General features: G+C 42.7%; 4 protein-coding genes across 6 annotated transcripts in view; 2 read left to right on the plus strand and 2 right to left on the minus strand.

The window, feature by feature from the left end:
- Positions 1 to 6,886, plus strand: part of LOC125766037 (mucin-5AC) — a 43,315-nt gene extending 36,429 nt beyond the window's left edge. For both annotated transcript variants that reach the window (XM_049431616.1, XM_049431617.1), the window contains 6 exons: positions 1,277 to 1,764; positions 2,278 to 5,031; positions 5,307 to 5,821; positions 5,894 to 6,024; positions 6,095 to 6,265; positions 6,335 to 6,886. In XM_049431616.1, coding sequence (XP_049287573.1) covers positions 1,277 to 1,764; positions 2,278 to 5,031; positions 5,307 to 5,821; positions 5,894 to 6,024; positions 6,095 to 6,265; positions 6,335 to 6,625 — 4,350 coding nt within the window. In that variant the 3' untranslated portion in view covers positions 6,626 to 6,886. The remainder of the gene's footprint in view (positions 1 to 1,276; positions 1,765 to 2,277; positions 5,032 to 5,306; positions 5,822 to 5,893; positions 6,025 to 6,094; positions 6,266 to 6,334) is intronic.
- Positions 6,887 to 7,488: 602 nt separating this feature from the next.
- Positions 7,489 to 8,568, minus strand: LOC125765636 (uncharacterized). Of its 2 annotated transcripts, XM_049430981.1 has the most exons (4): positions 8,387 to 8,568; positions 8,043 to 8,298; positions 7,787 to 7,966; positions 7,489 to 7,697 (listed from the first exon to the last, which is right to left on the minus strand). In XM_049430981.1, the coding sequence occupies exons 2-4, from the start codon at positions 8,291 to 8,293 to the stop codon at positions 7,535 to 7,537; spliced, it is 594 nt and encodes a 197-aa protein (XP_049286938.1). In that variant the 5' UTR covers positions 8,294 to 8,298; positions 8,387 to 8,568; the 3' UTR covers positions 7,489 to 7,534. The 2 variants fall into 2 exon arrangements, with proteins under 2 accessions (XP_049286938.1, XP_049286936.1); XM_049430979.1 differs by lacking the exon at positions 8,387 to 8,568 and having other exon boundaries at positions 8,043 to 8,380.
- Positions 8,569 to 15,014: 6,446 nt separating this feature from the next.
- Positions 15,015 to 20,180, minus strand: LOC125764581 (uncharacterized). The gene is made up of 9 exons (XM_049428943.1): positions 18,969 to 20,180; positions 18,527 to 18,648; positions 18,175 to 18,440; positions 17,682 to 18,100; positions 17,107 to 17,622; positions 16,843 to 17,038; positions 16,691 to 16,783; positions 16,537 to 16,629; positions 15,015 to 16,310 (listed from the first exon to the last, which is right to left on the minus strand). The coding sequence occupies exons 1-9, from the start codon at positions 18,969 to 18,971 to the stop codon at positions 15,829 to 15,831; spliced, it is 2,190 nt and encodes a 729-aa protein (XP_049284900.1). The 5' UTR covers positions 18,972 to 20,180; the 3' UTR covers positions 15,015 to 15,828.
- Positions 20,181 to 21,208: 1,028 nt separating this feature from the next.
- LOC125765376 (lipoprotein lipase-like) lies at positions 21,209 to 24,746 on the plus strand. The gene has a single exon (XM_049430407.1). The coding sequence runs from the start codon at positions 21,371 to 21,373 to the stop codon at positions 22,478 to 22,480; it is 1,110 nt and encodes a 369-aa protein (XP_049286364.1). The 5' UTR covers positions 21,209 to 21,370; the 3' UTR covers positions 22,481 to 24,746.
- The last annotated feature ends 34 nt before the right edge of the window (positions 24,747 to 24,780 follow it).

Below are 24,780 nucleotides of genomic sequence, written 5' to 3' on the forward strand. Positions count from 1 at the left end.
GTGGACAGCGGAAATGAATGAAAGCATATGGCAGTTGAGTTGAGAACTGGCTCTTTGTGAAATAAAGCTAGGTGATCTGAATGAACTTCTCGTGATGTTGGTGTGCTTATAGTATGTTCTCTGCCCAAAAGCACCCCGCACTGATATACACGATCATAAACGAACTTATGATTGCTGATTGGTGCGTTTGTGTGTGTTCTCTTGTTGTAGGAACCTGAAGGACACCAGCAAAATAGCACTTAACTTCCCAAAAAAAAAAGCGAAAGGATCGAATTATGCGTCGCTGCGTAGAACGTGCCCCTGTAGCAGCACGCAATGAAACACTCGTATGCATCGAAACTGGTTAACGGGAGTGCCAAAAAGTGTTGGAAATAGATCAAAGCTCCCGTACGAATTGAACAGTACGTGTTCAAGTTTTGGGTGTTGGCATGATTGGCGTCGGAAATCACTTCCCTCACTTCCAGCACCAAACCATTCGATCCGCGAGCGTACAACGAGCACGACATAAATCAAATGCCTCAGGCACGCGGCCGGACAGCCCTGAGACGGCACTGTTCAAAAAACAATGTCAAAATAATTCGAGAGCATTCAGATGAATGTAGCCGTAACAATCATAATACAAGTGAAGGACAATGTTTAGGACAGAAAACTGTTTTGGGAGTCCGTTCTTTTCTGCCAGCCGAACGCTGGATAGATGCTGTTTATTGCTTTCAACCGTGTCCAGCGCACACCCAACTGCAATGACGTCAGCGTGCAACGGTATCGAATCCCGATTCGATAGTGATCGCTCGCGTGAGAATGTGGACCATTCTTTTGGCGGATTAACCGCGGCGTAAGCTCACGGTCAAATCGTTACGGCAGACAACAAACTGCTCCGTTAACGAGGCCAAACGGAGCAACGGTGCCCAACCAACGGTGGACAATGGGACAATCTTTATGAGCCTTTTTTACGGTTAGGTGATTATCACGATTTTTCCGGCACAATGTCAAGCAAGTCACCGAAGCTGCACATGATGCAGTGGAGTTGAGTTTGGAGTCATGAAAAGCTTCGCCCCTTTAATATGGCTGAGTTCGTGGCCCGGCTCTTGTATGTATGTGTTAAGAATGTGACCACAAGCACGTACGGTTTATAGTTTCTTCCTAAAAGAACTACCACGACATGGCTGTTAGCACGGCGCGAACGGGAATCGTACCAAAGACCAACGTTCCTCCGATGCCTGATACGATTGTGCACTAACGTTCCGGTTTTTTTTTCTGGTTTGGTTCTATTTTACAGCGTCCACCACCGCCAGCACCCGCTCCATCTTCTCCGTCCGAATCGGCATCCGTACGCGATCGTCAGCTATCGTACATCTCGAACCGTGCCCGACCGTTCGCGAGCGAAGATCAGCAGCAGCCACCGACTCGCGCCTCGGCCTATCAGGCGGCGTCCCAGCAGCGGCAGCAGCTACCACGCAGCCCATCGTCAGTGTCCGGCGGTACGCGGAACAGCTTCACGAATTCTAGATCAAAACCGACCGATAGTGCACCGTCGGCCGGTGGCAGTCGAGGATCGCAGACGGGTTCGTCGGCTGGTACCCAGGCTGCCCAGAATGGTACCACGAACGGGCGCTTTGGAAGCAGTGGCACGCAGAACAGTCGTACTACTGCACGTCCGAACCGCTATCGATCGATCCCGACCACCACGACAACAACGACCGAGGCGGCAACGGAGAGAACTACCACGGTGGACAGTGTTGCCGTGCGGAATCGATTCAGTGGCAGGTAGGTTAAAGGAAGAGGATGTGGTCGATATTCGGCGAATAGTTCTTAGCGAAAAAGATCACCGTAAAGCTATAAGCGATCGAACAACCGGCTCATTTCACTGCAGGCGAGCTATCATCGTCTGAGATAAGTAATTCTTACAAGGCTGCAGCATTCCTGCGGCAAACGATGATAACATTCGCCAGTAGAGGGGGTGGCAAATTAAACGGACTGTGCCTTGAAGGTTTCAAACCTAAGAGCCCTATCACCGGTTTCGTATCGTTTTGCATACCCATTCAAGGGAAATCTTCTATCATCAAACATGGTCGTAGTAGGCCGTAATTAAATTGCTAGAATGTTAAAATAGAAATTCTCAATGCATACGTTGATGCTAGGTTCCAGATTGCATTCGACTTGTTTCCACTAAATTGGATATCTGTATGAATAACTTATAAGAATTAAATAGAAAGACACTTGGATGAAAAATATAGCAAAAACACTGTTATCTAATTGTAATCCATCTCTCTATTACAGAACGCCAGCGCCGAATCCATTCCGGCAAACGTTCGAAGCAAAACGTGTGCCCACAGCGAATGCTGCGATCGCTACGCGTGGTTCCTTCCCAAGCGCAACCAAGCTAAAAACGACCACTACCACAACGACCACCACAACGACTACAGCAAAGGTACCGATCCTGTCACGGTTCATCCATCAGCCGGCCAAACCGATCATACCGAGCATCAACATCACGCACAACGGATCGGCCAAGTCGGCCGAAGTCATCTACGACTACGATGATTACGAGGAGTCCAAGGAATCGACCGGATTCGATGGTGCAAAACAGCAGGAAATTAACGATTTTCAACCAACATCCGTAGCGAAGAACAACTCCATCTTGCTTACGAGCGGACTGCACGAACAAAAGGTTCCACCCGGTACCGTGCTGTCACCAAACGTGGGTGTTACTGCTTCAACACCCGTTGGGTCTGGAAAATCTGTGCACGAAGATCCAGATGGACGTTTGAACAATATCAGTGAGAATGAATATTACGATACAGTGCGGGATTCCGAAACGGCTCCAGGAGATTCGGTGGGTGTTGAGGACCATACGGTGATTCTGACGGATAACTTTTACCTACCGAACGGAGGCTCGGAAGAAACGTTCGAGGAGGATGACGAGGAACCGGAAGGTTTGCAGCGTGAGATCAACAGTACGGCCGAGCTGGGAGCAGAACAGCAGGAGAAACTGTACGACGAGGAGTATGTGTACGACGACGATGAACCCATCACGACCACTTTAAGGCCAACAGCTAAGACGGTGGCCGTTCCACCGTCTGCTACAGCGGACCAGCTGGATGATACCGCAGATATGTTACAGTTTTCGGACGAGGATGTAAATGATGATAAATTAAATGTGAATCTGCCAGGGACAGCCGGTGGAACGAAAGAAACAATACCCGAAGGTACTGCGTCAACGGCTGCACCAACATCCCGGACGGAATCCACAACCGAATCGAGTCTCTCAACGACCGAACGTGTGGCAAGCTCAAGCGAAGCGGATGCAGCTACCAACGCCACAACGGAAAGCTGGGTAGTGGTGGCATCCGTGCAGACTAGCCGCAGTGTTTCCGGTGCAAGATTTCTGCCATTCCCGCAGGTCGAGCAGGAAGAGAAGAAGCAACCGCTGGCGGAGCTGGAATCGAAGGGAAGCAATGAAAGTGATGACATCGATGTGACCACGGCTAGCGGCATTGGTGAGGAAGTGGATGGAGTCACAACGATTGCTCCCCAGGAACCGGTAATTGCCGTGACGGATGAAGTGGAATCGGTTGTCACGACGGAGAAAACGTTGCTTTCTCAGTCAACGGAAAGCATTATCGATAAGCTGGACCGTGTACAGTCGGAACTGTCCAGTGGGTTGTTTGCCGGCAAGTTCCCGGTACTGAAGGATCCCACCGCAGAAGATCAGAAGGCATCCAACTCTACCGCATTACCTCCGGTGGTGATCAGAAAGTTCCAACCGAATGCCCGTGCAACAACGACGAAGAAACCACGTCCCGGGGTGACGGCCACCACCGCTAAACCCACCACGACAACGGACAGCTTGGTAAAAAAGATCAAGTTCGAAACGATTGATGACATATCGGCTCTCTTGCCACCGGACTACAAGGCCAAATCGGGTTTCAAGCTGAAGAAACCCAACCCGCCCGGTGAAACATTACCGGCATCGAGCGATGCCCCGCTGGAGGACACGGCAAAGGCCGAGTTGGGCAATCGGTTCCGTAGTGCAAACATAAGTCGATCGTACAAGAGCAATGTACCGATTCAGGAGCTAAGCTCGCTGCTACCGAAGGACTACAAGCTGAACCGTACTGAGGAGGACATTAAGAGCACGAACAACCTGAAGGAACTCATCAGCAAGGTGAAGGTGAATGAAAAAGCTACTCCTGCACTAGAACTGCTGAAGAAGGCACAAAAGGTTGATGTGAGTGCATTCCTTCCACCAGGATATAAGCCGATAGGAACGGAAAGTAAGCCAGAGTCTACGACCACCGCTGCGAAGTCAATTGCGGTTTCGGTGGAAGACGATGTAAGCAAGTTCCTGCCACCGGGTTACAAAACGTTCAAGACGACGAAGAAACCTACCACAGCGGCACCGGTAACGATCAAGGACGATATAAGCAAATTTTTACCTCCCGGTTACAAACTGCCGAAAGAGTCTACCGTGGACAGTACGTCCGAACGACCGAAGCTGGTGTTTAATGAGGACGTCAGCAAGCTGCTTCCACCGGGATACAAACCACCGGCCGAGGACGACACGAAACTCGTAGCCGAAGTGATCGATCCGAGCAGTTTGTTGAAAAAGATTCAGTTCAAGGATGTGTCGGAACTGCTACCGCCGGACTTCAACGGGAGCAAAAGCGACGAACCCTCGGTGAGTACCGTCGCAACGGGTTCGGCCGGCAGTGGCTTCAAGGTGGTGTTCCCGAGCCGTCCGGGAGTGAAAAAACCTCTACCAGGTGGGGCGGTCCGTGCAACAACGGCCAAACCGCTGCACGCGGAAGGTCCAGGTGTGCCGGAAATTCACATCCGCAAGGGACCACCAACACGAGCGACAACCGAATTCACCGGTTGGCCAACACCGTCTACGACACCGCTCTCGATCGAGAAGCTACTGGAGCAGCAGAAACAGCAGGAACTGCTCGAAAAGTTGCTCGCTTCATCGAGCAGCACTAGCACGTCTACGACGACCACGACGACGACGACGACCACCACTACTACTCCTAGGTAAGTTGGGGCAAATTCAGCACCGGTAGGGCCTCCGATTCGTTCCGGTCGTTGGCCGGTCGTGTTTGTATGTTTGTGTGTGTTTGGTAGCATTTCTTAAAGTTATGAGAGCGTGGCGGTGCATTTTCGGCCACTTGGAATCGCACACCCCAAGGTCACCGAGTCCGGTTTACTCCAACCAGCTGCGGATCATTGACTTTTATTGATATTTGTTCTGGTTCTCGAGTTTATAATTAATTTGTAACCATTCGTCTTCTTCTGCTCCCTATCTCTAGACCAACGGAACCGGGTCTCTGCCATTCGGAGTGTGATCTGGCTGGCACGATACGTATTGTAGACGGTGTGAAGTGGGTACCGGAACTACTGGATCACAATACGGCCGAGTGGAAAAAGCTGGCCCGTGAGGTCGAAACGGAATTGAACGAGGTGTACAGTAAGGCGAAGAACTTAAGCAAATGGTACAAGAAGGTGCGCATCGATAGCTTCAACAAGGGTAGCGTGCTGGTGGATTACTTTGTAGAGCTGACGGATTTGACGCGCGATGTCAACACGCTGGAGATCAGGAAGATGTTCCACGAAGCGCTCGTACCGGTGCCAGAAACGACGACGACGACTACGACAACTACGACCATCGGATCGGACGATTATGACGGCGAGCGAGAGGAGGAGGAAACCAAAGCGGAAAAGGAACCGGTGCAGCGGGAAAATTTGCAAGCACCGGCCCAACGTGTGAAGGAAGTGTTCCAGCTTGGAAAGTTCCGGGTCGATCCTGTGTATACTGATTTTACAGGTGAGTTCGGGTGTTATTGACTGTCGTTCACATTTGCTAATGCACGTGTGTGCTGTGTCTCGATTCTTTCAGTCATTCCGAAGCCAATTGTTGCTGCTGGACCGGCGATTGAGGACGATCTGTTCCTGCCACAGTGGGCTATCGCTGTGATTGTGATCGGTTTGGCGTCGTTGCTTTTCGTTATCCTTTTCGGTGTCACTGTGGTAAGGCGATGAAACGCAAACGCTTATGAATTGTAATCCGCTTAATCTGACATTTTCCATTTCTTTGCAGCTAATCAACCGCCAAAAGGCAGCCAAAAAGAAGGCACCAACGCCACTCACCGCTGATATGCTGAATGAGCTGAACAAGAACCACATGGGAGGAATTGAAAACTTTGGTTCGGAGGATCTGTACAACCTGGACGATGCATGGGACGATCGTATGCATGATGTGAAGCCAAAGGTATTACCATCGATCGTAGTAACTCTGTTGATCACCATACTGATGCACTTCGTTTACCAACAATTTCAGCGATTCTCGAACTCAATGCACGGTAGCAGCGCTTCCAATATTTACGACAGCTGGCGATCGCAACGCCATCCGGAAAATTACTTCTACGACGATTATGGGCTAAAGGGATCACACTATCCACCGAGCGGCCATCACCATCGGTTACACGATCCGGCGTTTATGATGCACGAACCGCCGCCACCGGTGATGGCGATGTATCCGCCGTACCATCATGCACCACCGCCACCAAACAGTCACCATTTTAGTAACAGTTCGCGACGGTACTACCGGGACTACGATCCGAACTTCTGAGCTTGGCTGCCGTTGCCATAGGAGAAATTAATGTGCGTGTGTTTCACTCGTTCCCACGAAAAAGAGATCGCGCGATACAACTGTTCACTCGTTGTAGGGTTGTTTACTAGCAATCGGTTCCGTCCGCTTGAAGTGGACCTGAAGTCTTACTGTTAACTGTAGGAAGTCGTATCGTGTAGCTGAATCGTAGCTGCTAATGTATATAAATTATTTATTTTTAATAAAAAATACTATAGATAAAATATAAAATTTTCAAACCGATGTTGTTGTTATTTATTTTAAGACAATTATGTTTCTTATAATGATTTCTGCACCACTTGCTATTTGGATAATTTTATTCATGTTTCTTTTTACAATAATGTCTAAAGGGATTTTAATGGAGTATAGGGATTATTTTGCCTCTACAAATACAAAGGAACGAAAAAGTGCAAATCCTGTATAACAAATCAAATTACTGTTCTACCAGAGCATTTGTGTTTCAGTCATGTACCCATGAACAACCCTTTCCAAATCAAAGCTCAAGCCGAAGCTTTTATTATGCTTTTTGATTGCATACCTTACATCAGGGATGTCAAACCCCTACAAGCTTACGAAAAAGTTTATTTGTAAATCACAGAATAATTAAAATTGTTAATTGGTTTTATTAGCGTATTTAAATATATATCGTCTTTTAAACGTCTTTTAATAAAGTTTGAGAAAGTTAGTCAACTCTACTTCACCACCGGAAAATTGTGTTTGTGTATGAATGATAGCTATCGAAACAAAAAATACAACATTGTAGATGAATTTAAATGCATAGGAAATAAATGATTATCGAAGTTTACTCAATTTCTGGAAAAAATTCTTAGTTTTGGATTTTTTTGGAAGAATTTTGGATTTCTTCAGAACTGCTACACACCCGGTAAGTTCTTAATGTTTGCTGTCATTCATCATTGTGAAGGTAATTTGCATTCCGTTCGGTATTTCCACAATGCTTGTATTGGTAATGTTCCACCGTTTGCACGTCTTGCTTTGGACGGGTAGTTCGCTGTACTTGAAAATTTGTCCTTCTGGATGCGGTGGGTCTAAGGAGCTGTTTAAAATGATGGACGAGAAGATGTGAGCTAGTATTTAGCAGCGGTATCAATCAAGCGGAAAGAAATGTCTAGCCGTCTCACTTACATGGTGTCCTGTCGATCATCCGTCTTCCCGGAGACGGGTCTCGAGTAGGTATCGATCGAACCACTGGTAGATGCACGATCCAATGATTTCATCTTCGTCTCGAACAGGTGTCTTAACTCTTGCACGGAACGCGTTTCCCTTAGTTTTTCGGTGGAAGGTTTCTTGGCAGCCAATATGTTGCTGAGATTGAAACAATGCCAGATAGTAAGCAATGGGTAAGCGAGCTAATTATTTTAAGAAGATGGCTCATACTTACTCTTCTGTGTGTTCCTTGCATTTGCATACCGGAAGTTGCTCGATTCTTGCTGATGATGGTTTTATCGGAACCGTCGCTTCTTGATTACTGTTGTTGAACTGGAATATTTTTCGAAGCGATTTTACCGAATATTCCGAGGAGTTACAACACTGAGCACAGTGATAATCCATATTTTCGAAACAATACTCGGATGTAACAGAGTTTTCCTTGGGTTCGCCACCTTCGTACTTACAATCCAGCGTGCTGTTCATGCCAGCTATAAAATTTAAAATATGAATCATTTTCAACCCGAAATAGTTTCTCCAAAGTTGTTCAGCTCCAAAGTTTCTAAACGAATGAGGTACCTGTGATGTGTTTGCTGTGATTATAAATGCTCCCGCATGAGCTGCTGTACAGTTACTTCAATCCAGCAAAGCCTACTTGAAGCATAAAAATATGATGTCAACGAAGAATGAGAATGTGTGAATGATTTTGAATTTGAACGTTCGTTGCTTTAACCTATGGGAATCTCCGCAAAAGAAATTCATTGGAACTTTACCGTGGAAATAGACGTAGAGCGACATCTAAATAAAAAAAATAAAAAATAATAAAAAATTAAAAAAATCTGAAAATTTGAAAATTTCCTAAGGCTATAGCCTTAGCTTTTTTTGGGAAATTTTGCAAAAATTTAAAAATTGATTTATTTTAATGCGAATTGGTTGAAATAAGTTTCTTTTCACTCAAATAGTGCTTTAAATACAAAAAAGAATAAAATATCGGAAAAAAAAATTAAAAAAAAATTTCAACTCGAAAATTTCATAAGGCTTACCCCTTGCCATTTTTTTGAGAAATTTTGCAAAAAAAAATTAAATTGATTTATTTTAATGCCAATCGTTTGAAATAAGTTTCTTTTCACTCAAATAACGTTTTAAATAGAAGAAAGCATAAAAAATAAGAAAAAATAAAAAACTTCTGAAAACCCGAAAATTTCCTAAGGGGTTAGCCTTGGTTTTTTTTTGGGAAATTTAGCAAAATTTTGAAAATTGATTTATTTTGATGCGAATTGGTTGGAATAAGTTTCTCTTCACTCAAATAATGCTTTAAATAGAAGAAAGCTTAAAAAATAAGAAAAAAATAAAAAAACTTCTGAAAACCCGAAAATTTCCTAAGGGGTTAACCTTAGCTTTTTTTGGGAAATTTAGCAAAATTTAAAAATTGATTTATTTTAATGAGAATTGGTTGAAATAAGTTTCTTTTCACTCAAATAGTGCTTTAAATACAAAAAAAGAATAAAACATTATGAAAATTTGAAAATTTCTTAAGGCTATAGTCTTCGCTTTTTTTGGGTAATACGTAATTCGTTGAATATTTCGTAATAAAAATACTCTTGTGCTGTCTTTTATCGTCATACTTATAACATGCAAGTGGAAGACCGAACCGACTCTGAACGAAAATCTGCTTTCAATGTATTATAGTTCACGGTGATATCCTTGATAAATAGCCGTATCAAAATAAACTGCTATAAATCACCCGTCCTAATAAGCAGCTGTGCAGTGAAGGTGTGTGAACTTCTCGAAAATCATAATGAACCGATTATTTTGTCCGTCAAACTATTTGAAGCAGTATTGTGACCCTGACGTTGCGCTGAAGAGGAACCACCACTATGGATGTTTACCATGGGTAGTGCGCGAGGGTGAATGCTTGTTGCTTATTGCCTAGGATCTAACTGCGATCGACGGAACATAAAATCATGTATATTAATTACATTACTGGAGCGATCGGGCTCATCGGTTGTATGAACTTGACTTTCCCACTCGAAATGGTAAGGTACCGGGCGTTGCTAATTACTCCACCGACAGACCGGATATGTCTGTTTGATTTGCTGCTGGTGGGTAAACTTGTGCGCTCCATTCGACAAGTGCACCAAGCCGTTCTGACCTTCAGATTCGGGTGTTCGTTTTGAGGGTTGTATGGAAAATCGTGACACCTGGCACAGGCAACAGGGGACTGAGAGCAATGTAAATAAGTGGTTTTATACTTAAAGTTCATCCATTCCTCCACATCATCGGAATTACTTTCGAAACGTATACCTAGTTCGTAATGAAATAAAGGAATGCCGTGCTTTGAAGCTCGCGTGCTGTTGATTCGATCGTGATTAAAGCTTCACTATCCGGAGAAAATGGTGAGCTGTTAGTTCAGCAGAGCTTGCCCTATATAGTTAGTGATATTGAACCGACGTAGACGCATTATTTGACTCGCGGCTCGTTGATTAAGTTCTGACAACTGCTGGGAAAGGTGGAAAGCGGCACGTTTGAACTTGAAGCGTACAAATTCTGCCGGACAATGATGCACTTCTTGGCGGCCGCCGTCAAACGAAAGCGCACACAATGATCAAGTCATGATCGATGTCAAGCGGACAGCTTAATGTAACATCAAGCCCGCGAAGGTTGCCTGCTCGTTGAACCTTTTGCTCGATGCAATGTCTTTTCGTGGCCTGCGCGTCCTTTGAAGGGACAAAAGTTTTGCACGCGAAAAATATATTTTGCAGTTCAACGACAATTCAATTTACCTGGTGTGTAGCGAACGAAATGAAACAAATTGTTTGCGGGATTGTTTGCCGAGTGAAAACGTGTCAGTGTGCTGATTAAAACTAGGTTACGCATACTTATGGAACAATACATGATCACTGTACCGGTTAGCAGTACATTCTTTACGCGTCTGAAACCGTTTTGAGGTAAGATTAATTGTGGCAATCTGTTAACAGTTCAATGCAAAAAAAAACGGTTAAGATTTTTGTAGATTTTGTTCGTTTTTTCCAGAGATCGACAGTGGTACAAATCGTGAGTAATCTTGTGTCAAAATAATATACTTAGTTTAATTTTCGTGCATTTGTTAGCTCTCGTAAACGAAGCCTTATGAATCTTGACTGTATTTTATGTTTCGTATAATAGCTGATATTGAATTCGAACATTTGAAGAAATAAAACTTCTCGCTTTCCAATCGTTGAAATCTCCATGTGTCATGCAAATGAATGATTCATTTTTTGTTTCAATCAAAACTTCAACGGTTGGTCAAGGCCAAATTCTTCAGAAAACGGTCAGTTTTATGTTTGTTTTTTTTTTTTATCCTTTTCACGAACCCTGACACTAGATTCAATTGCTCTAGATTGTGTTACTCTTTTACCGTTTTAAGCAAGTGAGGGGGATATTCGCTAATTCCATCATAAGATTACCGCGATTGATCTACTTTGCCCAGCCATAAAATTCGGCCTGTTTACGTAATTTGATTCCCGTGTCGTGAGTCACTCAGGTCGGGAACACGTGCTGGCTGCTAGAACCTCACGCAACCTATTGCGGGTGTCGAACGAAAAATGATTAGCCCATAAACGGTGCTAATCAACGTGACCTTTCCCAATGGCCGCCAACCCCACTAGTACCGATCCATCGGGACACACACTCGCACGCCATACGATTAATCTTTATTACAACCGCAATCCGTTAATTAATCACCATTCGCGAACGTAAAATGAGTGGGACTTTACGTGGTTCGGATTGATGCCATATTTGCGTAGACATAGACGCGAAAGTAAAGAGTTGGGGCGTTTTCAAGCGTCTAGACGCGGGTGTTTCATGTTTGTTGATGCTGAATGTCGGGCGGCATTTAGAGCTGATGTCCGTTTCATGTCACTCATGATTGTTTTTTTTTTTTTGGTTCAATTTTTGGGTCTTGTGTTGGTTGTGTTAGGGAAAATTAGCAAAATCAGGAAATGGTCATCGTGTCAGTTACATGTGCAAGCGCGTTACGTTTCCTTGTTTATTGCTACGCTCGTTGACGGTTAGTAAATGGCAAATGGTTGTGTGTTTTGCTTATTATTTCAAACGTACCCACATTAGTAGAGTAATTGCTTTTGATTTGAATGTTTCTGACGAAGAGTACAGCACACTTTTGCACTGCACCAGACCAAACAACATACCGAGATCGATATCTGCTGTGCAAATTACCAACTAGAAATGTGTAGAATGCATCGCTTCGCATGCACTTATGCGGCGCTGAAGCGAACGGATCGTTTAGTGATCGCGACGATGCACTACTGGGTGCATTTAGATGCAAAATGCAATTACGCGGTGTTGCTACCGTAGGGTAAGCGTGTACCATGCACATCTTGCACATCGTTACTTGGTCGGGAGTGTACGTCCGCTGTGGTTGGTAGGCGCCATCATCTTAAGGTGTGTTGGACAGCCGAAGGCCGGTCGGTAAAGGTCGAACTTTACCATCAAAGATGATCGCCACACATGCGCCGTTGAAGGAGGGAATGAAGTGATTAGCATGTATTTGTATTTAGGCGATCAAATGTATGCATGTTACGTGAGTTTCTAGAAGAAACTCATCGTAGAACCACTTCCTGTCATGTGGTTGTCTCTTTCGATTAATATACTGTTTATTTAATTTACTACAGCTACTCCGAATACAAGCAGAATAAAAGAATGTATTGACATCTTCATGATACATGTAGTCTTTTGTGGATAGTTGTGCTACAGCTACAACTTATGGTGCCACATGTTTTCGGTACGTATTGGAGATGTGCAAAGTGAGTAAGAGTGGGATAGTGAGTTGAAACGTTGTATTGAACGAAGGAAATTTTCAAGTTTTTTGATTTTTTTTATTTTTTTCTTATTTTTTATGCTTTCTTCTATTTAAAGCGTTATTTGAGTGAAAAGAAACTTATTCCAACCAATTCGCATCAAAATAAATCAAATTTTAAAATTTTGCAAAATTTCCCCCAAAAAAACCAAGGCTAACCCCTTAGGAAATTTTCGGGTTTTCAGAAGTTTTTTATATTTTTCTTATTTTTACTGCTTTCTTCTATTTAAAGCATTATTTGAGTGAAAAGAAACTTATTGCAACCAATTCGCATCAAAATAGATCAATTTTTAAAATTTTGCTAAATTTCCCAAAAAAAACCAAGGCTAACCCCTTAGGAAATTTTCGGGTTTTCAGAAGTTTTTATTTTTTTCTTATTTTTTATGCTTTCTTCTATTTAAAGCGTTATTTGAGTAAAATGAAACTTATTCCAACCAATTCGCATCAAAATAAATCAAATTTTAAAATTTTGCAAAAATTCCCCCCAAAAAACCAAGGCTAACCCCTTAGGAAATTTTCAAGTTTTTTTTATTTTTTTTATTTTTTTCTTATTTTTATTCTTTTTTTTTTATTTAAAGCATTATTTGAGTGAAGAGAAACTTATTCCAACCAATTCGCATCAAAATAAATCAATTTTTAAAATTTTGCAAAATTTCCCAAAAAAAGCTAAGGCTAACCCCTTAGGAAATTTTTTATTTTTTATTTTTATTTATATTTATTTTTTTCTTATTTTTTATGCTTTTTTCTATTTAAAGCATTATTTGAGTGAAGAGAAACTTATTCCAACCAATTCGCATCAAAATAAATCAATTTTTAAAATTTTACTAAATTTCCCAGAAAAAAAACCAAGGCTAACCCCTTAAGAAATTTTCAAGTTTTCAGAATTTTTTTATTTTTTTCTTATTTTTACTGCTTTCTTCTATTTAAAGCGTTATTTGAGTGAAAAGAAAGTTATGTCAACCAATTCGCATTAAAATAAATCAATTTTTAAAATTTTGCAAAATTTCCCCAAAAAACCCCAGGCTAACCCTTTATGAAATTTTCGGGTTTTCAGAATTTTTTTATTTTTTTCTCATTTTTTATGCTTTCTTCTATTTAAAGCATTATTTGAGTGAAGAGAAACTTATTCCAACCAATTCGCATCAAAATAAATCAATTTTTAAAATTTTGCTAAATTTCCCAGAAAAAAACCAAGGCTAACCCCTTAAGAAATTTTCAAGTTTTCAGAATTTTTTTATTTTTTTCTTATTTTTTATGCTTTCTTCTATTTAAAGCGTTATTTGAGTGAAAAGAAAGTTATGTCAACCAATTCGCATTAAAATAAATCAATTTTTTAAATTTTGCAAAATTTCCCCAAAAAAACCAAGGCTAACCCCTTAGGAAATTTTCGGGTTTTCAGAATTTTTTTTTCTTATTTTTTTGTTCTTTTTCTATTTAAAGCATTATTTGAGTGAAAAGAAACTTATTACAACTCATTCACTCTGAGTTGACTCACTAAAAAGAGTTGTGATTCTCATCGCTAGTTCGTATCCCATCTGGGCGTATGGCATGGAAAAAGCTAAATGGCATTCACTTCTTTAAGACTCCTATCCGTTGTATTCTTCCGCCAGGAAATTCGCTTTGTTTGACTTCTGTCTGGCATATACTATCATCTCCTCAATCCCAAACATGATTTCTTCACTATCAGGAGGTATCAAAATGAAAAAAAAACAATTAAACTAACAACGAATTCTAATATCGTCAATGACCTAGCGCAAGTAGTCACCTGAAAGCAACCTTGTTACACTAAAGCTCGGTGGGAAAATGACTATTTCCAATAATCATCACAAAACTAGAGTAAACTCATCGACAATCGTTGCTGCATCGAGTTCAATGAACACACACGCATGATAGAATGAGTACAGAAGACCATCTTGATCGGCCATATTGTGGCAGCCATCAACGCCGCGATACATACCTTCAATCAACTCTGACCGAAGAATTTTTGCGATTGATGTTTGTTTACACTGGATGATTATGTGTGCTGAACACTGAAACGGTCTATTCACGTATTGTTTGGCAGTTAGATTTGCACTTGGTTAAAAAAACATAAAAAATGGGTCACAAAGCCACATCATTGAAGGGTCACCGTACCGTGAGCAAATGCATGAATGGTCCGATGATGAACCATGGAATGGAATAAATTGGCTCCAGTGTCTATGAACTGCAACGTTGAAGGACTGCTGAATTTGTATGATTTACGTGCGAAAATCGGTCCATTGCTGGGTGTTATTTACGGTGAGCTAGAAAAAAAAGGAAACGATCATACAAGATGGTGATCGTTGGCTGACTGTCACAGCTGACTGCCAGCTGGGATGAAATGTGAGTGATTTACTCGATTTGCTGCTCCAAAAAGTAACAAGCCGTACGAAATGGAGATTATTTGAAGGTGTAGTTTGCATTTATGGTTCCTGATAAGCGTTTCGTATAGTTGGCAATGAGGAACAAATGTTCTCATCGTTTCACATTATAAGGATTTCTTACTTCTTAGTATCATAGTGCCATAAGCCTTTGCAACCTAGTAGAGCCATTTCATATTTCCCTCAAAGAACGTGTTCTTCTTTAGTACTAGAAGCGATTGGGAAACTTTCTGGGAACTGTCTGAAAGAAAATTGGAGAAACATGAATATCATCCACTGGTCCCTTACCCTCTTGCGCAATGTTACAATTGTGATGATGCATACAACATGCTGGCGAAGACAAGCGTACAGTGGGCTTCTGCTTGGTGATTATTTAATTTACGAGCGTAATCAAAAGCCAATAATCGACAGTAATCTGTTCCCGCCAGTTCGGACTGTGTAACGGTGTTGGGTAGCGATTGGACGTGATATTGCCTGCTCACGAATGTCGATCGAGAAGATGAAGAAAATCACTCACTGGGTTAATAGGGTTGCAAATGGGATAGTGAAAGGGAACGATTTATCGGTGTGCTTCGGCCGGAATGGGAACGTTGTGGGAATGGGATCCAATCGACAGGGTATAATTGTCGTCCAGTGTAACACTCATTAAAAAAGCAAACAACGCTTGTTTGATGTTTACATTACACTTTACAAATAAATACATTTTATTACGACTCTGTGTTTTTAAAGGCGCAAGTTTACACACCTATCGCAGCTGGTAAGTTTGCTCATGCCTGACAGCACACTGTTTGCCGCTCGCGATTGCAGAAAGGAATCAAGTTTAAGCGAAAAAATATGTCCACAGTTTGGCTATTCCAGTACATCGAAGGACAGCGCGTGTAGTGCAGACATTTGCCGGTGGCTCCGGTCGGCAGAGTACACAGCCCGTTCTCGTACAGCTCAATCGAACGAATAACCGATACGAGCTGGTTGTGATTGATCAGGGTCGCAGGTGAGCTGTTTCGTTGATAAACAGCCCTTTGCGGAGGAATATGCCCGTACGGTGCTGGTGCTGGTGCTTGGAATGGCTGATGTCCGGAGTGCGCTGAATACGCGCTAGGAAGATTGTTTGCCTGTCCGTGGATGATGTGATGTGTCGAAGGCAATTCAACGGAAGGGACCAGCTCGATGTGTAGGTCATTATTGTGGATTGAATTTGGTGGTACATGAATTACTGGTTGCTTGTAAGGAAATGGCCGGAATGGACGCACTGTAAGGAAGTTAATAGAACAGTATGAACAAGACGGAAGCATACGGGAACATTCGATTGTCAATGTTACCAAGCTTCTGCGAATGACTTAAATGAGGTCCGTACACTTCGTACGTTTCTGGCGTATTGTTCAATGATTGATGATAAACTGTTAAGTACAGATGCAACACAAACGAAAGCAGCATGTAGCATAAACCTTCTACCTTTTTTTTAAGCGCATACTTACTGTTCACTTTGGTAGTGAGAGGTTTGTTGATCATCAAATCACTTCCATAAGGTTTTAGGTGGTTTGTTATTACATCTGAAAGAATAACCGGAACTGTTTTACATTTAGTATGGAATAGTTCTTTTATGAAAAAAGGCCAACTCTCTGTTAGTACCTATACGATTTTGATGTTGGAGATTGTTTAACGTGGTAGTGTTGCTGCTACTAGAACTCTCCTCATCGAATTCGTCGTCACCAAAACGGATAGCTGAAAACAGTAAGGAACATGATTAATGTTTCATTTAAAGAAGCAATCAATACACTTACACGTAAAAATTGGATCATTTTCGGGTAAGTGTCTCAGAACAATGGACTCTATCCAGTCATAGAACGGTGAAAGACGTGTCGCAACGAAAAGATTCTGAGCCCCGCCACATTCCTCTTCATCCATCGTGTTGACAGCGTATACGTACGGTACGATATTATCCCGCCGGAAGTTTGATACGGCACCGCCAGGTTCAAGCTAAAATATAAGTCGTTTTTTTATTTAAAACCTACCCGTACGAGAGCACCACAATCACTCAACCACACCTTACAGATCCCTGGTACAAGATCGATCGGATTGTACGTGCAAAGGAAGTCACTGTTAAATCCTGTCCAAAGCGTACTGTTCACTTTCCACGCATCGTTCGCTTCGCAGCGTCCATTTTCCGTAACCAGCGCTACCAGTACCTTGAGCGACACATTCTTTGCGATATCTTCCGGTTGGTTCTTTACCTCCGGACCATAGCCGGAAAAGAATACAATCGGATCGGTAATTCGTTCCTCCTTCCAGATACATCCCGGTGCAATAATTTGGTAGATTTTGTTCGGGTTGTAAAACTTTCCCAGCGTAAGCACCGCCAGGTTGTGATAGTTTTTACCGGCCACATACTTTGGATGTACATCAATGTTGTTTATTTCTACCAGCTCATTGTTTGCCTCGATAAATGTTGGTTGCTGATTGTTATGTATGGCACAGGTGGCCGATGTGATCACATGCCGGTAGTCGATCAGTGCTCCGGTGCATTGATGAAAGGAACTATTATCAGCTTTGCGCAGATTAACCTATCGATCGAAAGGAAAACATGGAGAATCTTTGTCTAATTTCGACGATCGAAAAGTACCTTAAAGAATGGTGAATTGTTTTGCGGGCTCAGCCGACTGTCGGAAAACGGTCTCGCCGGTAGACACTCCGTATTTCTGGCACACTCAATCGGATCGGTTGTCACGTTCACCCGCTCACGGATCCAATCGATGTAGCTCGACACCTTCGTATACACGCCCAGCGACCCATCCCAGCATCCTGTCCCGAATGATACGACGCCCGTAAGGTATGGGATGGTACGGCTCACATCGGACAAGTCTATCTGCAGCGGTCCACCAGAATCTCCCAAACATGCATCCTTGTGGGGAGTTTTCGTGCAGAACTGATCGGAAGTCAGACCGTACCGTAGCCGAGCATCCTTTGGCAGTTCATTGTTACAGGATTCTGAATCGTAGTAATTCAGTGAGACTTTCTGCAATGTTGGACTCATGCCGGATGCTGTAGAAGGAAATGCAGTACAGAGTAGCAATGAAAAGATCCGGATGCACCGTTCATTCAAAGGAATATCTCACCGTAGGTGGTAGATCCAAAGCCAATTGCTCGCAAACTTGCACTATACTCGTTCAGATTATCCAGCGGCCACAAACAAATAGGACACACGGCGGTGTTAAAGTTAGCCTCGCGATCTAGCTCAATCAGGGCGATGTCGTAGTACTTGCGGAACTTCTTAAACTTCTCATGCACGGTAAAACTAACGATGTTGAATTGCTGTGCAGTATCATCATCCTCTACGGTGGCCAAATTTGTATCACCAAGACGTACCGTGTCTGGTGGAATTCTACAATTAATTTCAAAGATAAAACATTCATCGAAATTAACTTTCTAACCGGAACCGGTTCTTCAAATGTAAATGTTCACACATACTTGTCATCATCCACTTTGCAATGTGCAGCAGTTAGAACATATTTTGCAGCTATCAATGAACCCCCACATTTGTACTGCACCACCGGAGGGGAGACTTTCTTGTCCGTCCAACCGATCGCTGCCTGTGAAGGATTTTTTGTTGGTTACAAATCTTTGCAAATCCTGTCAATTACATAAATGATAGCGTGACCTATACGGTTTCTGTTTTCCGTTACGCAACACGCTGTACACTGCCTTGCCGTAGTGGTAATAGGAATGTCAATGAAAATTAATTCTATCGCTTAGTCACTATTAGTGGAATGCTGCAAGGCAATCTCTTTTCCATGCGAAACGGAACGATCTTCACTCCGAGCTAAGGAGTTGCGCAATGTAATGTCCATTGTAACGCACAATGATTTTGTTGATTAGGATAATCTGTTTGCACTCCTATCAAACTACCTACCATGTGAGGAAACTCTTTCAGAAAAGCTCGACGTCCTCCAAAAATGAAGAACCCTAGAGCACTCGATACATCCTCACTGTAGAACCGGCTGGGACAATCTGGAATGAACCGGATCACACGTTAGTCACGTAACAATCATTTCAAATTACCAATCACCATGTTCCGAACATTACCAACTAACGATTTACGCTCATAGTATCCTTCTGGTTCACTGTCGATAAAGGCATTTTCACCGAGCACACGGTAATCCCTGATAAATAGTATCGCCCATACGATCACAAGTAGCTGCATCGCTGAGCTGTATCTACCCGTTTGCGATTAATGCCCTTTGCAGCTCAGATAAGAAACACTGTCACTTGTCACTTTTACACCTGCCGCGAACACACTGTCGATCAAAACTGACGATCGTAGCGGACGATCTCCCTGGATAGGTTCGTCACCCGCAGGCGCCTGTCGTCGTTTCGGAGTGGGCTGACTTTAAATGAGCCCTCTTTTAATTCCGTTTAGCCTTAGTGGCAAGACTGCCGACCTTGATACTGTGCTAGCAGTTACTCCCGGGCAGCAGCAGTTGTCTACCGCGAGAGCAGTTCAGAGTTCTTCTGCAATGTCAGCGCCACACTTGCAGAGCTATAAATCATAACTGGCTCGGGAGCTTGATCGATGTTGGAACATTGGTGTAATCTCAACAGTCAGACGATCTGCTCGTGTAGTGGTAACGATGAAGGGTGGTAATTTTATGAAAAAAACCCAAACATCACGGAATTCCGTCTACTACGTCAACAATGTGGTTTGTTGTCTTTACCCAAGCACCAAGAAAATGAGCTAAAATTACAACTTAAACCGTCTAAATAGATCATGTAATTTCTCATGAGCTTGTCTGGGCGACATTCCCGTTATCACCACTACAAGCATTATCATGGCTACATGTACAACCACCACCGTAGCTATTGGTCAATACCATACCAATACCATTGTTGGACAGTTTCACATGATCCTCGGCTACCAACTTAGACCACCCAGGGACGATCTTAAACTTCCCCAAAAAACGGCCAACCAAGCATGAAGATCACTCGTGAATGAGATGCTATTATATGATAATTAAATCTGTTTCACAGTGCTAAAAGTGGCCGCCATCCAAAAGGCGGCATTTTTTTTTACAACCCCATCCTCATGTACATCCGCGACAAACGGCGAAGGGGGCGAAGGAATGTTTGGTTAAGAGGGGTTGATGAAGAAACGATTAACTAATTACGCACACTGGTGTGGGTTTCCCGGTTTTGGGTGGGTTGGTAAAGTTTGCAGTGTTTAGATCTCACAGCACGCTATCTTAAAAAATGATCAACATATAATTGGTATGATTGATATAGGAAAGAATTCCCTGCACTTATCATTGATTGAGCGACAGGTACCTGTTGAAGCCTGTACGAGATAGGTTGTGTGTGTGTGTGTATGTGTCTCTTAGGATCGGTTATACTGGCGCCTGGAGCACAATGTTGCGTGAGGCGCTAACAGAATGTAATTGTTTCCCTCGCACACCAGACATCATGGAATCGTGCTGGAATTGCATCAACTTCATCAGACTTAGGCGTGTTTATGGAGGTTATTTGTCATCTGATATATTTAATACATTGACCTGAGAAGATCGCAAGATTCCTATTTTTCTAATGAATGACGTGATCTACTTTAAACATTGTGTGCTTTTTTGTGAGGAGTGAGTAATGTAGTTCAAAACTACCCGAATGAAACATTAAATGTATCTCAGTGACTCATGGGTTCTCTGGGAAGATAAACATCAAAAGTTTCGTTGATGTTTAAGTGTAAATTAATAACATTGTTTTATTTTATTCTAAACGACAATATATGAATCGCGCATTAGCACGTACAAATTCGTTAAATTCATTAAAAATACCAATCGTTGAATAATCGTAAAATAAAAAAAAAACAACAAAAAGTATCGTCAGTTGACCTTACAGTAAATTGTGAAGCTCAATAAGCAAATCCAAAGCCAAACGGTTATCTTTTCAACTGTAATACACGATTACACAGGGACTTAAAATGAATCTGCCATTATCCAATATTTCATATCAATGTCTCAGTGCGATATTGGGTAAATATCGTTACTGGTATACAAAACAAAACATCTTATCATGCATTAAAATCATCGATAACAAAGCATCAATCCCTTGTTATAACCTCTGTCACCTTGAAGTCGGTTCACTGCCGTACCACAATATCAAGACACAAGAACTGACCTGATAGACTTTACTGGGAACAATTCATGGTCTAGGATGCGTTATCGGCCAGTGTCCGCGAGCTAGAACCGATTGATAAAGTCCGTTGTAGTGTGGAATTGATTTCAAATACAAACGATAGGTACATTAGTGACAAACGCTCGGTTGTTGATGGCAGAAGTTATTATGGTGAATTCTGTGATATCTGTTTCCGTACTGTTCCTGTTAGGAATTAGTGTTCATTCTATGGTAGGTAATCCAACACTAGTACCACATACTCTTGAGCACGAGCTGGATGATACTGTGGACTGGGTACGCATTCCAACTCTTGTCGACGAATGGATTTGGACTCATCGACGTTCGGTTGGTGTTATGATGAAACAACAGCGATCATCCTTACCATCGGTGAATATCGAATTTCTTTTATACACTCGTCGGGACATCAGTGACGAGGGTCATCGCTTGAAGCTCGATAACGTTGATTCATTGTTAAGTTCAAACTTTAATCCGGACCGTCCAACAAGAATAATCGTGCATGGTTGGCAGTGCAGCAAAAGCTCACCGATTGCGGAAAGCATCCGCGATACTTATCTACTGCTTTGGGACTATAATGTGATTGTGGTGGATTGGTCCGCATGCTCAATGTACTGGAACTACGTACGTTCCGTAGGATGTGTTCCTGCAGTGGGTCAATCCTTGGGACAACTGCTCGACGAACTACACCAACACACGGGACTGGTTATGGAAAACGTGTACATTATCGGCCACAGCCTTGGAGCACACATTGCCGGCATTGCTGGTAAGATGGTACAAAATGGGCGATTGCACACAATCATCGCCCTTGATCCAGCACTTCCACTGTTCTCCATCCGGCAGCAGAAAAATCGCATCGAACATCAGGACGCAATGTACGTGGAGGTGATACACACTAACGGAGGATTGCTCGGGTTTCTACACCCGATCGGCACGGCCGACTTTTACCCGAATGGAGGCTCTCATCAGCCCGGTTGTGGGCTTGATGTTGTGGTCGGACTATGTTCACACTCGCGTGCTTGGGAGCTGTTTGTGGAATCGTTGCTGGAACCGGAGGAAAAGTTGCTGGCCAGCAGGGTTGATTCGTTGGATGAGATACGTCGAGACACCGGTCTTCTAGGGCAGAAAAGTGTTCCCGATGATGATCCGCGGGAGCGGGTTAAAATGGGAGGTGAACCCTCGAGCGCTGGACAGGCCCATGGACTTTATTCTATCACGACGCGCGATAAAAGTCCATTTTTCTCCTGAAACTAGGCTAGTGCAGGTTGCACAACGTGCAATGTAACGTCTACCAAGACTGAGATGCATCATTTGTCGTTATGCTAAGCCTAAGTCGTATCGAACCCATTTTTTCCCGGCCATGTGCTGCCGGGTAGGTTGGAGGAATAAGAGTTGGCTTAACGATCATCCGCTTTAGACATAAAAAAAAATCGGGCTGCATTGCAAATGAAGCTTGGTGGCATCGTTTGGCAAAACAAAAAGAAATCCTCATCCTAAATCATTTCACACTCGGTGTCATAAGCTATTGTTTCCAGATCGTTTTTTGGACAGTGCAGAATTGCGTAAATGTGTGCGCTATTTTCCGTATAAATTCGATTACGAATAAGCAGCAGTAGTTTTTATACATTCGGCTCAACAGCAAAATGGAGACAAAGCATACGCATGAATTTAGTAATGGTTTGGTGGAAATTTAGTAATCATCTAATTCAGCACATACTAGTAGGTTTGTCGTTAGCATTAAATATAGATTTTTGAATATTTCACAAAGGCAGTATTAATAATCATTTAAAACTACAACAAAGGTTAGGAGTAGCAATAACGCAAAAAGGAGCCAAAAATGGCAGGCCAAGATTTAGATTGTTAGAGATTGCAACAGAAGATTTGTAGATCACCTAACGATGGGATTGATAAAAACGCTTTTATCTGTTTTTACAACAGCTTGTACTGAACTGAATACAATATGTGTACGAATAATTAATTTAAAGATAATTTGCTAGGAGTTCGCTTTTTTATGTATATTATATTTTACTTTTTTGAAATAATATACATCAGGTCGAATTTTAAAACAAAATAAAAACCGTTTGTAGTCGTGTAAATTTCGTCCTCATTTGCTTCGTCCAGTATTTTCACAACATGTCCAATATGGGACATCACGTTTTAACCGTCAATTCGGATGCTTCAACCCTTCATCTGCACTCTCGCCATCAACGATAAAACCACAGGAATGGTAGCACACGCCAAACAAACCATGTCACGATGACAAAATCCATCACTCCCGAGTGGTTTGGTACTCATCCGTACCTTCAAAGATACACTGCAGACGCCCTCGGGCACAGATCGTGATTGGGGAGTTGAAGGCAGATTCTGATGGGGCTTCTGCGCGCCCGAAAGCATCACCGGAATGGTATTGCAATGGAACAAGCATGCCACAAACAGATGGGAAACGTAACCTTTGGGCCGCAGGTGACTCCACACGAAGGCATTCGCGGTGTACGACGATACGATACTGATGCATTGCGAGCTGCTCGGGAGCATTCTGGTTAACCTATATCGTACGAATTTGCAACACTGACCGCACGGTTGTCGGTTAAATTGATTTCGGTGAGAGCAAGATTGCAACTGAAGGAAAAAAAATTCTACTACCTTTTTTCACCTGTTCATTCAGTTGTTTGGGTTTCCAAATGATGGACATACATGAGCTAAAGCACAAATAAAATAACCCCTTTCGTCTAAATATATATGAGCAACGCGCGTTTGCAAGAAAGCATCGTTTGCATAAATCGTCCATTGTTTCAGCTACGCCCGCGATAGGAAGAGACTGCGCACACGCGGAACCAGCGCATGGGCTTGGGAAGTGATCGTTGCCCAACCCGCTGGGAAAACTAACCCTAAAGAGGCAAAATATAATATTCCGTGGGTGGAAAAGTGAACGGGGCCTGCTCGAAGCGCTTGCCGGGACTGGTGCAAAAATCAGGTCAATTCCATTATGCGTTTGACATTATGCAAAAACCCGAGGATTATGGGATGCTCGATTGCTTCACGCTTCTTCTTTACCACCGCTACGGGGGGGAAGAGTTTCATGACCCTCAAAAAGGGCTGCTAAAGGTTGAATGGGAGGGCCCGTGGAAAGTGGTGCACGGTCGCAGGTGAGTTTTCCTATTTCACGCTCGTCGCGTAAATCATTCGATGCAATTTTATTTCTTAGCCCATCGATAGTTCACGGCGGAGTATGATCCTATCGGTTGATGGCAGAAAAAAAATCTAATCTTAGGTCTATATGTCAGAGGCTCCACAATCGGTCAATTTTTCAATCAAAATATCTTTTCCATTATGAGTGCTAGAAGACTGATCTAGAGCTGACCTTGGATAGATTAGGATTGATTAGCGTGTTTGAATAACACTAAAATAGTATGGATAACCTTGACAAATTTTATTGCCCAACGGAGCTGGGGCATAGGTAATCGCTAAGTGAAAGGTAATGTTACAGCATTATGTTGCGTTTATCAGTAAATTGAATGAGGTATCGAAAGAAAATTTAACATCTTATG

The sequence above is a fragment of the Anopheles funestus genome, chromosome 2RL (assembly GCF_943734845.2).
Source record: "Anopheles funestus chromosome 2RL, idAnoFuneDA-416_04, whole genome shotgun sequence".
Classification (NCBI taxonomy): Eukaryota; Metazoa; Arthropoda; class Insecta; order Diptera; family Culicidae; genus Anopheles; species Anopheles funestus.

What these genes read in the sequence shown, in the direction of transcription:
- LOC125765636 (XM_049430979.1), bottom strand. Translation starts at nt 8,323, where the DNA reads ATGATTCATATTTTAAATTTTATAGCTGGCATGAACAGCACGCTGGAT. An exon ending in TGCAAGGAACACACAGAAGA is followed by an intron (nt 7,967 to 8,042) that starts GTAAGTATGAGC and finishes TTTCAATCTCAG; the next exon opens with CAACATATTGGCTGCCAAGA. An exon ending in GATGATCGACAGGACACCAT is followed by an intron (nt 7,698 to 7,786) that starts GTAAGTGAGACG and finishes CATTTTAAACAG; the next exon opens with CTCCTTAGACCCACCGCATC.
- LOC125764581 (XM_049428943.1), bottom strand. An exon ending in TTGTACCAGGGATCTGTAAG is followed by an intron (nt 17,039 to 17,106) that starts GTGTGGTTGAGT and finishes CTTATATTTTAG; the next exon opens with CTTGAACCTGGCGGTGCCGT. An exon ending in CCAACATCAAAATCGTATAG is followed by an intron (nt 16,630 to 16,690) that starts GTACTAACAGAG and finishes AATGTAAAACAG; the next exon opens with TTCCGGTTATTCTTTCAGAT.
- LOC125765376 (XM_049430407.1), top strand. Translation starts at nt 21,371, where the DNA reads ATGGCAGAAGTTATTATGGTGAATTCTGTGATATCTGTTTCCGTACTG.